This window comes from Uranotaenia lowii, chromosome 3 (genome assembly GCF_029784155.1).
Source record: "Uranotaenia lowii strain MFRU-FL chromosome 3, ASM2978415v1, whole genome shotgun sequence".
In the NCBI taxonomy this organism is placed as follows: domain Eukaryota; kingdom Metazoa; phylum Arthropoda; class Insecta; order Diptera; family Culicidae; genus Uranotaenia; species Uranotaenia lowii.
Genome location: NC_073693.1, coordinates 230362155 through 230378220, shown reverse-complemented (window position 1 = coordinate 230378220; position 16066 = coordinate 230362155). Strand labels below are relative to the sequence as shown.

General features: G+C 36.8%; 1 protein-coding gene across 1 annotated transcript in view; it reads left to right on the top strand.

Annotated features, from left to right (window-relative positions):
- The window catches only part of LOC129758808 (relaxin receptor 2), a 448038-nt gene that overhangs the window by 106367 nt on the left and 325605 nt on the right, over window positions 1-16066 (top strand). Inside the window, exon 15 of the mRNA XM_055756440.1 lies at window positions 8008-8081. Coding sequence (XP_055612415.1) covers window positions 8008-8081 — 74 coding nt within the window. The remainder of the gene's footprint in view (window positions 1-8007; window positions 8082-16066) is intronic.

The window sequence follows — 16066 nt, the reverse complement described above, 5'->3', positions numbered from 1 at the left end:
ACAACTATTACGTCAACAGCAAGAAGAAGTTGCATTGGCCAACGAAGTTCAAAAGCTACAGATTAAACGAAATGAAGCTATAAGTAATCAGCGCAAAAAGGAAGAAGACCTACTCAAACTGGCACAACAGCAGATAAGGGAACGTGAAGAGCAGATTCGAAATTTACGATTTGCCCTGGGCGAACGAGACCAACTACGACCGTACGACACAGCCGAGGAGACAGTGCAAGAAGCGTCCTCACAGCAGAAGCCCGGAGTTGCTGTCCCAGGTTCATCGCAGCGAAAGGAGCAGTTTTTCGACGAACAAGAAGGTCTGGAAAGAACAAGCAGAGAACAGGCTCTTCCTTCCAGAACCTCGAACGCGTCTGAAGGTAACTCACGCCCATGCACCAGCGCAGCGGTAAGTGATTTTTCAAATGCTCCCCCCAGCTCGAATCGAACAAATCCCAGCTTGAATTCTACGGTACTCGAAATTAACATTCCAACCCCATGCGGTGATAGATCAGTCTACTCATATCCATCGTCTTGGCTGCCCCGCCCACCCCATATTACACAACCTATATCCACCACAAACTATGCTCCACCCCCAATGCAGACCCCTGTAAACATAGCTCCACCCACGCAGCAACCTCCCTTTAGCTGTCCTCCAATCGTATGTTTTGATCAACAAGCTTCGGAAAGCCCACCTACACAACAGCAGTTTATTGCCCGCCAGTTTGGAACACGTGAGCTGCCCGTATTTGCGGGCGATCCTGCAGATTGGCCTTTATTCAGCAACATCTATCAACAGACAACTGTGGCATGCGGCTACACGAATGCAGAAAATCTTCTGCGACTTCAACGATCCCTAAAAGGCAGTGCGAAAGAAGCAGATAGCAGCTTCCTCCTTCACCCTTCCACGGTACCCCACATTATCTCGACCTTGCAGACTTTATATGGTAGACCGGAGCAAATAGTCAACAACATGATTGCCAAAATACGTTCCTTTGCTACGCCTAAACCTGACAGGTTGGAAACCTTGGTGCCTTTTGGATTAGCAGTATTGAACCTGTGTGGACACATGCGTGCTGTAGGAATGGAGCAACACCTATCAAACTCTTCTCTTCTACAAGAGCTTGTAGCGAAACTACCAACATTGGTTAAATTCAACTGGGCTCTTTATCAACAACAATTTCCTACAGTGGATTTGACAGTATTTGGCGAATACATGGCAACTATTGCGGCAGCCACGAGCAGCGTTACGTCTAGTACTTTACCTACGAGAAGTTCTAGAGAGGATGGTCATCGGAACAAAGAAAAAAGTTATTTGAATACACACACAGTTTATAACGCTGATCATGATGAATCCGAACAGCAAGAAAAGGTACATCCGAACGAAAATTTAAACAATAACAATCGTTTTAAACCCTGTCCAATTTGTAGTGCAAATAACCACCAGGCTGCGGCATGTGACCGATTCAAAGCCCTCAATTTGGATGCCCGTTGGAATCTTGTAGAAGATAAGAAGCTGTGTCGCCGCTGTCTTATTTCTTACACCCGCTGGCCCTGTAAAGGAGAAATATGCGGAATAAATCGTTGCCAAAAAAGACATCATCGTCTTCTTCATTTTGAAAACCCGAACAATCAAGGTAGCCCGAGTATTCCGGTTAAGAATGCTACTGTCGCACTACATCGCCAATTCAGCTCTTCTGTTTTATTTCACGTCCTTCCAGTAACTCTGTATGGTAAAACCAATCAAGTAGATACATTCGCATTCCTTGATGGAGGATCATCAGTAACTTTAGTGGAACGCTCTTTAGTAGATTTCCTGGAAATAAATTGCTATTCAGAGTCGTTGTGTCTTCATTGGACGAGTGGAGTTACTAAGAATATATCAAAAACGAAACGTATCCAGCTTGAGGTTTCAGCAGTAGGTAGTTCGAATCGACATCATGCTAGAGACGTTTATACTGTAGAAAATCTTGGTCTTCCGTCTCAAACATTAAACTACGAAGAGATATCGAATCCTTATTCTTATCTGAAAAATCTACCGGTAAAAAGTTTTGATTCTGCTACTCCTGGGATTTTAATTGGGCTCAACAATGTACATCTACTTTCCACCTTGAAGTTACGATGTGGACACAAGGAAGATTCTATCGTGGCGACAAAAACCCGTCTGGGTTGGGCTGTCTACGGAAGTCAACAACGTATCGACACTTCCATTGAACATCCACAGTTTCATATTTACGATAAACCGACTCTAGATGATTTACACGACTATGTTCACGAATTCTTTTCTTTAGAAAATCTTGGCGTGGCTCTTGCACCACATGTTGAGTCAGAAGATGTTAGCCGAGCCCGGAAAATATTACACGAAACTACGAGCCGCACTTCTACGGGTAGGTTCCAAACAAGATTATTTTGGAAATACGATTATATTGAATTTCCCGACAGCAAAGCATTAGCGACAAAACGCCTGCAGTGTTTGGAACGGCGTCTTGGCAAACATCCCGAACTGTACAACAAAGTTCGCCAGCAAATCGCTGATCTTCAAGCGAAAGGCTACGCGCATAAGGCGACGATCGACGAGTTGAGGAAATTTGATGTTAGACGTACTTGGTATCTACCTTTGGGAGTAGTTCTCAACCCGAGAAAACCTTCGAAAGTACGATTGCTTTATCAGGTGATATTAAAGAAATGTTTCACCAGATTTTGATTCGCAAAGAAGACCGTTGTTCCCAGTTATTCCTTTGGTGCGATACTCCTGATTCTCCAATCGAAACCATGGTGACAGATGTTGTGATTTTTGGTGCTACATGTTCGCCGGCAATATCTCAGTACGTCAAGAATGTGAATGCTACGGAACACATCAAGAGTCATCCCAAGGCTGCTGCAGCGATTTTGAAGAAGCACTACGTCGACGATTACTTAGACAGTGTCGATACAAAAGAAGAGGCAATCCAGATGGCGACGGAGGTGTCCGAGGTTCACGCGAAGGCCGGATTCCAAATTCGAAACTGGATGTCTAACAACGCGGAAGTTTTAAAGAATATCGGATTCAGCAACCCAGCTACAGTAAAACCACTCAGTGAAGATAATCTGCGAGGTGAAGAACGTTTGTTGGGAATGGTATGGATCCCGGATCAAGATATGTTTTCTTTCTCTCTCAATTTCCGGGATGACGTACGTCTAAATAATAGAATAGCGATGAAAGAATAATAGAAAGCGATGTCGTACCAACTAAAAGGGAACTTCTGAGAGTCGTCATGAGTATTTACGACCCACTGGGACTTGTGGCAACCTTCGTGATTTATGGAAAAATCCTTGTTCAGGAAGTTTGGAGAGTTAAAATTGGATGGGATGAGGCTATTCCCCAGGATATCTACGCCCGGTGGAAGCAGTGGTTGGCTATTTTACGAGAAATTAATAAAGTTAAAATTCCTCGTTGTTATTTCTCTGGTTATGACCCTGAAAACTACAAATCGTTTGAACTACATATATTTGTAGACGCCAGCGAACAGGCCTACTCGAGTGCAGCTTATTTTCGTATCATTGACAGAGAGTCTGTGAGGTGTGTACTGGTTGCGTCCAAAACGAAGGTGGCACCTTTGCAGCCGACTTCGATTCCCAGACTTGAACTGCTTGCTGCTACGGTAGGTGCTCGTCTACGAAAAACCATCACGGAGGGACATTCGATGGAGATTAAGCGAACTTGTTTTTGGACAGACTCTTCCACAGTTCTGGCATGGATCAATTCTGATTTACGAAAGTATCGCCAGTTTGTTGCTCTACGAATCAATGAAATTTTAAGCTGTACGAAAATAAAGGAGTGGCGCTGGGTCCCAACGAAGCTCAACGTGGCAGATGATGCTACTAAATGGGGCAAAGGCCCGTCATTCGATTCCTCTAGCCGATGGTACCATGGACCAGAATTTCTCTACCTCGATGAAGCGGAATGGCCTACTGAAAGTAAAGGATGCATTGAAACCGGCGAGGAACTGCGGTCCGCATTCCTCATGAAGCATTTAATGATTACACCAGTGATAGACACGTCAGTATTTTCAAAGTTCGAGCGACTTTTACGAAGCACTGCTTACATCCTCCGTTACATGGAAAATCTAAAGCGGAGTAAGCGGGAGCAACCTAAGCTGATCTCCGAGTTAACAAGTGAAGAGTTGCTACGTGCAGAACAAATTCTTTGGCGTTTGGCACAAGCTGATGTTTTTCCAGACGAAGTGGCAGTTTTGAAACACAACTCCAAATGCGAGGACAGCAAACATAGAAAACACCTCGAAACCTCGAGTCCTATCGCAAAATTACCACCAATAATCGACGAAGCTGGAATACTACGCGTGGACGGTCGTATTGAAGCTGCGGACTTTGTTGGTTTTGATACGAAGTATCCCATAATTCTTCCAAAAGGTCATCATATCACCAAGCTGCTGTTGAATTGGTTCCATCGCAAATATCATCACGCCAACGATGAAACTGTTTTGAACGAAATCAGGCAGAAGTTTTACATTCCAACATTGCGAGTGCAAATTCGTCTCATTAGAAAGGAATGTTTGTGGTGTCGAGTCTATAAGGTTCGCCCAGTAGTACCCAAAATGGGACCATTGCCAAAGGCTAGATTATCGCCTTTTACAAGAGCGTTTACCTTTACTGGTATTGACTACTTCGGTCCCTATCACATTAAAATTGGAAGAAGTAGAGTGAAGCGCTGGGTGGCATTATTTACTTGCCTGACTGTACGAGCTATCCACTTAGAAATTGTAAGCAGTCTTTCTACGGATTCTTGTAAAAAGGCAATACGTCGTTTCATCGGGTGAAGGGGAGCGCCATTAGAAATATACACCGATAATGGCACCAACTTTAAAGGGACTAGCAGGGAGTTGGAGCAAGAAATAAAGAAAATCAATGCAGAATTGGGTAGTACGTTCACAGATGGAAATACGCAATGGCGTTTCAATCCCCCTGCCGCGCCGCATATGGGAGGTTGCTGGGAGCGCATGGTGCGCTCGGTAAAAGCTGGTCTCGGATCTCTACCTGTGGAGGGAAAGCTTGATGAAGAATCCTTTGTTACAATGTTAGTTGATGCGGAACACATGATCAATTCTCGTCCTTTAACGTTCGTCCCATTGACTACGGACACGGCCGAATCGTTAACTCCAAACCACTTCGTGATGCTGAACTCTAAAGGTGTACGGCAGAAAATTAAGAGTACCACAGATTCTAGAGCACTTGGGGGGAGCTGGAATCTTATTCAATGTTTTCTTGACAATCTGTGGAGACGATGGATTTTGGAATATCTACCGACCATAACCAGACGAACAAAGGGGTTTGTCGATGTGCGAGCGATAGCAGAAGGAGATTTGGTATTGGTGGTGGATGAATCGACTAGGAATAATTGGCAGCGAGGACGTGTAGCCCGGGTTTACCCTGGTAAAGACGGAACACCCCGACTGGCAGATGTGCTGGTCTCGAAAGGAATGCTGTCTAGAAGACCTGTTTCGAAATTGGCCTTGCTGGACCTTGAAACTGGTGACGCTGAGACGTGCCCTACGGAAGACGCCCAGACGACACCGGGGGGAGGATGTTGCCAGCAAGATTCGGGATAATCCCCCTTATCATCGAGCCACTGGTAGCGAATAGGAGAAACGTCAGGATTATACTTGCAATTATCACTATCACTTCATTCAACTTTAAGCACCCCATCCAACGCGCGTTTCAACACATTTCAACTTAGTTGTTAACAATTATATAAAAATTCCTAAAATATATAAATATTTTGTTGTGGAAGAATCACTATAAGGAAACATAATGTAAGTCATTTGGAAAAATTTGTTAAAAAAAACTGTATTAAAATATAAGATTAATTTACAGCTTTGAGCTGACTGCAACAGAAACATATGTATGCGAGTTTGCTACGAAGGCCCCGAAAAATAGTATCCACAACACCCATGATTTTATTTCAAAAATTGAGAATATTAAAAACCGGGCAAATCATCATTTTAAACCGGAAAAAACAGGAAAAACTGGGTAAAACTTTGGAATTGAAAAGCGAAAAATCGCTAACAAGCCAGGTCTTAATTTCAGATTGGGAACAATCGATGTATTTTTTTTATACTGCAATTTGAAAATCCCCTTGAGCAATGTTTTTAAAATTATTAAGAAAAAATCTCTATTGGGGTCGTAGAAAACCCACAAGTTTTGATTTTTTTTTTTGTAGTACAATTTGAAATGGTTCAGTAAAGCACTTCAAAAAATGTTATTAGTATTCCCAGAGGTCTGAAAAGTCAACACAATATCTACCAACAGTAACAAAGCGAAACTTGAAATTCTATCAAAATAAATTCAATAAAATCCTCGAGAAAGAAATTGAAAAAATATATTAAACTCCCAGAACAAATTCTTTAATTTGAAAAAAAAAAACGAAAGACCTATCTGAATTTTGATAAACAGATTTATTTCCAATTAGTTTTGCGAATAATACAATTACAGTTTTTTTGCGAAATACCATAAAAGTATAATTTCAATTCAATTTCTTTAAAAAGTATTTTTTATGAGCAAAGATTTGAATGAACACTCGCTGTTTGATAAGTCTCAAATAAAAATAAAGAAAAAGGATATTTTAACAATTTTTTATGAAAATTGTTATTTGGAATTTGTTTAGCAGAATTTACGAGTCTAAAAATTTTACATAGATTCCAACAAATGGATTCTGAAAATTTTAGTAAAAATCTAATATCTGTAGATTTTAAATTATGAAAAAATGCAAAATTTAATCTTTTCTTGAAAATTTAATTAAAAAACTCTATGAACTTTAAAATATTTTTGTAACTGACCTGGCCATACTTTGGTTTGGTTGTTAGAATTCTTCAATGATGTTTCAATGTTGGGCGGTAAACGTATTCGTTGACATATCGTTTAGTAATAAGAAGAAAAAAAACGTAAATTTTAAAATGAATTCAAAACTTAAAATTTAACTTTTTTTTCTCTTTGCACATATTTCATTTATTTTGATATTTAAATTCAAATATTTATTTCAATCAACTTAATTTTATGTCAACCTGAAACATTTTTGGAAACAAATTCTGAAAATCAACTTTGGTTTTTGAAACCCCAGAATTCTTAAACAGAGTAGCGAATTTTAAATGAATGAATATTATCGAAAACTTAAGTCACTATGAGCTAATTTATTTTTTTCAATACTTTTTTAATCTGAAAAAATCTCAAGGAGTTGATTAAAGTTTCTGACATTATGTCTGCAAACCCTCAGGTGGGTTAAGAAAATTGGAAATACGTAAACAAAGAATGAGATGAGAACCAACTTTTTCCTTTAGAAAGTGTTCTGATCAGTTCCAATGATGGGTTGATACGGTACTATTATTTTATTGTTATAAATTAAATGCATCTTATATTTAAGCTACATCTACTTATTTCAATAATGACAAACTAAATATTAAACTTTCACTTAAGAGATCCAGCAGTGTACCTTAGTCAACAAAGTCTCCATCATCCATTCAACGGTAAATTCCTTGAAACGCTTGGCTTCCCAGAAGTCGGACCCACCATTACGGTCCCGTTTTTTCTGCTGTTTCCCGGAAACAATTGAAGCAAAACTACGTGGGTCTGGGCAGCAGCCATAAATTACCTTTTTGCGGGAGCTTTCTTTCCGGATGGCAAAGCTTACGGTCCCATAGAGAAAGTACTGTTGAACAATTGTGTTGTTAGCATTGAAATTTCCTAAGGAATATATATCCAAACTTTTCATTGAGGTTTTAAATCTTTTAAATTGTCCAAAGTCCAAAGGACTGATTATTCTAAGTTTAAAACATGGGAGATGTCCTAATTTAATACGATTTTAACTGAATAAAATTGGTTTTTGTATATGTTCCTTCTCTGTTTCCATTGTTTTAATGACATTTTTTTTTGCTTCACTCATCACTTTTTCACTCATCCTCACAAAACGCCCCTGTTCTCTCAAATTAACAAAAATCGAAGTAAATTTGTCTGCTTTCATTACAGGTTTGCCATCATCGTCGTTACCGATTGTCTCTGCTGGATGCCGGTGATTGTCGTCAAATTGGCAGCCCTGGGAGGTATTTGTAGATATTTTTTCTCACCCAAACTTATCCCCCAAATTCGGAAGCTTCATCGGAGTGACCTTAATCTAGTCCCAAAGAGCCATAACGCTGCTCAATGTTCTACTAAAACTTAGTTAAGCTGTCTCGCATGGTGCCAAATTATATTGAGCGAGTAGTGAATGAAAATGTCTGGCTGGCTTCAGGGTTGTTTTGGGATCGACTTTGAATGCAGTTCGGTCGTTTCGTTCCCGGCTGGGGGTTGATATGAATTACCAAATTTTATTATCCTCGTTTGTTGAAACTAAATGCACATTTCGCGATGACTTATGAAAATGTGATTTCCCGCTCAAATGCGTGTTTATATATTGCTGTATCTTAGAGTCCGTTATATCTGTGATGAAGAAAATCTTTGCTTTGGTAATAGATGGAGTATAGAATAAAGTAGGGTGACCAAAATAACGGGCAAATAGCAAAATTTGAAGCCACAGAGGAGAACAGAAGTAAAACAATATCAACAAAAATCCAAAACGTAAAAAACTAAAATCTCTCTCGGCAACCCGGTTGCTTACTCATCATTTGTCAACCCTAGTAATTGTGATCATGTGCCAAGGCAAAACGAGCGTAAACTGACATTTTTACCAATTGCTCACATTGGATGCCTGCGAATGGGGGTGGTAAATTGAACCAGAAAAAAGAATCGGATTCCACCACAATTGTTCTTAGACCAAAGCAAAACGAAAAAAAAAAACTGTTCCAGGATCAGACCGGGTCTGATGATGCAGTTCAGTTGAAGGGATGCACAAGAATCGATAATGTCAACATAATTTTTCCCAGTCCCTACTACCTCGTAGCTGGTGTGATTTTGTGCAACTTGTGTTGCCAGACGCGGCGTCGTGGAAGTGCCAAGTTTGATGCACAGTTTACACTTAGGATTTGGATAGTTGACATGAACCGGAATGTGGCACAATGTTGCCCAGTGACTGTTTGGATCGTTGTTTATATTTATGTTCTCCTATACTCCTATTCAATCGCTTTTGCAGTTGTTTGTTTTTCTGTTCTAGAGCTTGGAAGTAATATCGTTAAATGCATTTTATTGAACAAACTTGGCTTAAGAGAAGCTGTTCTGTGGGGAGGGGAAGGGGATTGATTAAGACACGATTTCGTAAAATGAAATCCTGTATATATTTTAGTTTTGAGTGTCACTTTGAAATAGAAGATCGAAATAAAATTTAAATTTTTAGTTTATTTTCTTATGTTTACAATACCGTAAAATTCAAAGCCGCAAGTGAAATAATTACTACACAGGGAAAATCATTGGTGGAATTTCCCATATGTTGACAATTTAATCCGTTATTTCCTTAGAACCTATTTTTTAAGGTTATTTACGCTAAAATGCTACGATTAAAATGCTCAGAACGCCGACACAAATTACAAATTCTTAATTTGTCGCAACCTCCTACCCTCCTCGTTCCGTTTTTTAATAATAAAGTAAATACAGTTTAAGTTAATTTATTGAAAAATTTTATAAATTCAAACAGTCGTAAGATCGTAGTCAAACTGTAGAAGATGGGAGTTGTATTAACTTTTATATTTGGGATTTTCTGAAGCTATCGATCTTAAATAACTCGATTTTGTGAAATGTAGATTATATGCCAGCTTCGTTTTCTCAAATTTATACAAATCCGCAAAAGTTCCTCTAAAATCCATGATTTTCAAGAACCGCATTTAAAAAAATACTGTATGGGAGAGAGTATGCTAAAAATTCCCTTGAAAAATTAATAATTGCCCTACAAAAAACTCATATCAACAAATATCATCATTAGAAGACCAGTCGTGAATGCCATAAGGATGGTAAAACGACTATAATCGAAACAAAATTAGACGACCATGCCATCGACTGAAAATTTATGATCAAGTAGGTCAACACTGAGTTCAATGCCTAAAAGTGGCACTTTTCGGCAGTGGTCGGAAAATCGCTCAAGAAAAGCAATCAGGAATGGTTTCTAGCTAGAATGATGCTACCTCCGAGTGCTGTGATACGCACGTGGTAAAAGTACCCATTGAATACATGTCGAAAATCAACACTAACTTGATACAAGAAGATATACCATGCCCCACCGGAGGCTACCGTTGCTATTCGTCACGTGGCTAATCGACGGTGATCGACATACTTAGTGATAACATTTTGAACGTCGCTCTCTCAATCATTCCCGAACGTCTATCCTCGCATCATTGTTGATAATGCTCGTTATTGATAGACGATCATTAATGTTGCAAAAGGAAAAATCTGAATAAATACCAGGACCACATGTTAAAAAAGGCTGTAGCACATGCTGGACAGTTCATTGCGGTTACCTAGTCATGATTTTGTCCTTCTAGGCAAAACGAAAAATAAAAAATCACCTGATAGCCTACATAGATCGCTCAGAACTGATACATATCAGTTATGATCCTAAAGGTTGAAAGTCGTTAGGGGAAGGAAATCAGCATTGAGACGTTCATTGCTGATAGTCTGCGTCCTTTTTTACCTCATCATGTATCGCAAAAGTGTTTCAAATACAGAAGCGTCGTTGTCATGCATGATTGTTTGTATGATTTGGTTGAAGAAGGAAAATTTGACTGCTTTGATTTTTTGGCTCTGAATGTAGTCAAGCATGGCTCAGTGAAAATGATTGATTTTCGGAAGCATGCTTTTCGGTACTGAATTTCATGAAGGCACTTTTCCATACTGTTTTGACTGTCGAAAAATTCATTCAGTTACTTTATTGATTTAAAAATTATATTGAAAATAATTTGGAGAGTTGTTTAGCTGAAGAGCGAGTTTGCAAAATCTAATATATAAAGATGAGTTGGGCTATATATGTTTGTATATATATATATATATATATATATATATATATATATATATATATATATATATATATATATATATATATATATATATATAATATATATATATATATATATATATATATATATATGGCACTATATATATATATATATATATATATATATATATATATATATATATATATATATATATATATATATATATATATATATATATATATATATATATATATATATATATATATATATATATATATATATATTATATATATATATATATATATATATATATATATATATATATATATATATATGCACCTTATACAAATCCACACCGCTTAACCGATCTGCTTGAAATTTGGTACAGTGATGTGAACGGACATGAGAAAGGTCGAGGTAACAGTTTTGAGCCCCTCCCATCTAAGAAAAGGGACCCTCCCATACAATTTACGTTTTTATTCCCACGAACCAAAAGTCATGGCACCCATTAGTCAACCGATTTTTCGTTTCCTTTGGCGGGATTGTTTTCATCATCACCATGGGCCAGGCATTAGAAACGACCATCCAGAGTTCACGTGTACTGGAAAACAAGTCAAAGTTTGCTGAGCATAAAAAATTTGAATGGTAAAATTTTGGCGGGTGTTTTTTTTCCTTCTACTGTTCAAAGCACGTGGTACCGGTGCGAAGCATTTGATTGCAATAATGAGCCTTCATTAAGGATAAAAAAAAACTACTTGCCTGTTAGAAATTTATTGAGAAAAACATTGGTTGAGAATCTACAAGAATATGCAGTGTGTAAAGTATGGATACATTAATTCATGTTCATCATGAATAGATTTCTTCAGTTGAATAACTATTTGGACTGAAAACTAATGTTCCAGCTTTCAGGAACCATCCAAATTCATATTTTCGGAACTCCTCATAGGGAAACAATTGATAAAACTGAGGGTTGTAAGTTCAAGGCTGCGATCTCAACACTTTGATTGACGTGTAGGAATTTAATTTACAATAGGAATTAGACAATTAAACGTTCATTTCATGCAAAAAATTAAAACCAAATCCAACGCACGAGACTTTCAGTAATTTAATCTGAAGTTTTTAGTTTTGTACAATTCAATTTCAGCTGTTAATTTTTAAATATTAAGTTATTATTGATAATCGATTTGTTTAATTCTATCATCCAATTATGAGAAAACTTAAAAAGCACATTGAAAACATGCAGAGGATGTCTTTTATAAGGTTTCAGCTGAAATCTGTTAAGAAATTTCTAAGTACAAAATAAAACTTAAATGGGTATTTCATTTTACGGGGAGATCTCGAAAAGAGGTCGTTAACATTTGTTTACAAGCTTAATACATGGGATTTTCACTAGATAACCCATGGAAAAGATAAAAAAAATAAATCATTATATAAAAAAAAAGGTAATTCAATTCAAGCAAAAATGGTTAAATGAGGTTGCCAGAATTGCCGTATCGGGACCGAACAAATCCATCAAATTTTATCAAAAAACCTGGTCATCATTCGATTTAAAAATGTTCAAACCGATATCCTGGTAATATCCGGGTAGACTTGGTCAAAACCGCGAAATTATTCAGTAAAAATAACGAAAAATATACTTGCAATATTTTTTTTTTTCAACAAACCACATCAGCAGATTTTAAATTGTAGGGTTAGAACACTATATTTTGAACACCATCTTTGGGATTCAACACATTTGTGGCCAATAAATAATAACGAAAGGTTTTTCTAATAAAATTTTGATAGCGTAGCTTAAGCTTATTTCTCTGCTTCGAATCGATATATTTTTTTCGTGGAAATAAGTTTTACAATTATTATTTAAGCCTTTTTATTCAAAATTACTTTTGTCCCAATGATTAAACACAATGATTCAAATATTGAACAGGCAATGTTCTAATTATTGAACACGTAAATATTGAATATCATTGCATGTATTCAGGGGTATTTCGCTTGATAGTATGACTTGCAGGGGCGATTTTGGTTGAGCTAGCAACCAAGAAACAGTTTGTTTACATTTCCAAACACCAACCGATGTTTGTTCAATAACTGGTACATGCATTTCTTTACGAAACGAGTAGGTACTGCAAGATTGAACGTTCAATAATTGAAACATTGGCGTTTTCTGTGATCCAATGATTGAACACTTTAATTTGTTAAATTTTAAGAAAATAACGATAATAAAGGCTGCCACTCTTCCAGAAATCATTCAAAAAGACTTAGTTTAAAACATTCATATCATTATCTTAGACGTTTATTTGTCTTTTATCCAATTTTTCCCCCAATCAAAAATAGGCTGTTTTCTTCATCCAGTCAAAAAACCAAGCCAAAATTTGAACACATATTCAAGTTTCGGGGACTGTGGCTTCAAGAGTCCGAGATTCTTGATAAAAATTTGAACATAGGTATAAAATGCTTCAACAGTAGCACAACGAATTTTGATTCATTTTTCTACTGTATATTATTGTTTTAATCGGTTAATGTTTTACTAGTGTTCAATATCTGGTACCTGTTCAATAACTAGTGCTTCTACCCTATATCAAGCTTCCAAACACGAGTCATGATTATTTATAAAATTTGCCATTTTAAATTTCTTTTTGAACGTAAAAATGAAAAATTATAATAATTATAAAATCTCGGTTTATGTTACGTTTTAAAAATGATGTGAATAAATCCGGGCAAAATCCGGGCTTTTTGCAACAAAATCCGGGAAACCGGGACAGACCGGACTTACCTCAAATTTTGATTCAAATGTTCTAGCAAATCCGTATAAATTCGGGCAACCTGGCAACCTTAGATTGAAATGTTTTTCGTGATAGAATCGATAAGCATTCAAGGGAAATTATTTCAAATTTCTATTAGCAAACCTAAAAACTATTAGTTATTCAATAATATGAAAACGATAAACTTTGCTAATAATCCCAATTAAAACTTTTAGAAAACTAACAAAACTTACAAAGCTCACCTGGCCAAACATGGTCCAATTTGTAATAATGATGAACAAGAAACTTTCAAAATTTCAAAAAGTCAAACGACTCATTTCGATTTATATTTTATGTGAACTCGAGCAAGGCCGGGTAAAATCAGCTAGTAGACTCTAAAGCTTTGTTAACATTCGACGCATTCTTCTTTTATTGATTAACGATATTTTAAAACGAATTCAAAATGATATGAGTAGTCCTTTTATTCGGTTTAATATTATTATTTCGAATATAATCTAGAAAGAAACTCGAGTAAACTAATTCTTAATGGCTGATTGCATTTTTCCTGAGCTGCTTCTCACTTTTTAATTTTACATTAAAAAAAATTACCGGGTAATATACGGCCAAATGTGAGCAAAATCCAACCAATAATTACAAACACGGAGAAAAATATATAGCTTTAACAGCTTAGTTAAGCGTCTACAGGAACATAAATATGGTTGTTAGCAATCCTTTTTTCTACAAATACTTTTGTATTCGTACTCGTATTTTCTTAAACAAATTTTCATGAAGTTTTGTTCCTTACTAAAAAAAAAAGATATACACCGTCTTAGCCGATTTAGGCTTTACAGACTGAATAAATGGCGTGGACAACTTAAGATTAACATTTAACACCCAGTACCGAGATGGGAATCGAACCCATGCCATCAGTAGACCAGCTATTAGCGCCTTACCACGCTAACCACTCGACCACCGAGACGTACCTATAGTATTAATTGTTCACCAAATAAGAAATATCCTTTTCATCATTACAGAAATCTAATATATAAAGATGAGTTGGACTATATATGTTTGTTTGTTTGTATGCACCTTATACAAATCGACACTGCTTAACCGATCAACCTGAAATTTGGTACAGAGATGTATTTGGACCAGGGTAAGGTTTTAGTGATAGTTCTGAGCCCCTCCTACCTTAGAAAAGGGACCCTCCCATACAACTTTCGTTTTTATTCCCACAAATCAAAAGTCATGGCACCCATTTGGCAGCCAATTTTCGTTTCCTTTGGCGGGTTGTTTTAGCCATCACCATGGGCCGGGCATAAGAAACGACTATCCAGAGTTCACGTGTACTGGAAAGCAAATCAAAGCTTGCTGAGCGTTAATGATTTGAAAGGGGAAATTTTGGCGGGTGTTTTTTGTACCTTCTACTGCTGAAAGCACGTGATACCGTTACGAGATATTTGTATGCAATAATATGCCTACATTTTGAATTAAAAAATACAACTAGCCTGTTTGGAATTTTTGACAGGAATTTTAGCGGCTTTCAAAGTGCTCTTTACCGCCGCTGGGGGGCTTTGAGGGTCTACAGAAACATACAGTGAATTGAACAGTGAACAATGAATTGACTTTTTAAGCTAAACAACCACTTGGACTGAGGGTTGAAAAATTTATGAACCGATTTTCATTAATTCTAGCTTTTAAGAGCCATCCATTTTCATATTTTTGGGATTAGAGAAAAGAGAAGGGATAGAGAAAGAAAAATTTAGATTCAGCCTTCAGCCTATTAGCTAGACTTCGAGGAATTCAAACGGGGGTTTAGAAAATTGATTTGGAAATTTAATTCAAGGTTTTGAGTTTTATACAACTCAATTCCATTGTCCAATTTCTAACTTTTGAGTCATTTTTGGTCATTAATGTGACTTGACAACATTGATCAATTTCCACAATAATTAATGGGATGATTGTGACCAACAACGGAAACGTTGAAATATAACTCAAATGAAATTTATTTCATTACATTATATATACATTATATATTACAATTGAAAACATGCAAAGCTAATTTTAACCATGGTTCAACAAGATTTGGAAGTTTTTTTTAAGTTTCTAAGTAAATAAAACTTGAATATACCATTGTACAGGGACTTTTCAAGTTGGATTATTATTATTATAATTTATTAGAGACCTTTTAACCACCCGGGTCATTTGGGTCTGTTTCAAGTTGGATGATCTCCAAAAGAGATTTTTATTAAATAGGGGATGTGAAAGTTAAAAAGAAAACAGTTTAATCAGCTGAAGATGCCAGGTAAATGCGGTTCAAGCTTCCTTAGAAATGGTGGCCGTAAATAATGTTTATTATGATAGGAGAAACAAGCATTCAAGGGAAATAGTTTTAAATTTTTTTAAACACAAACCTCATAACTATAAGTTTTT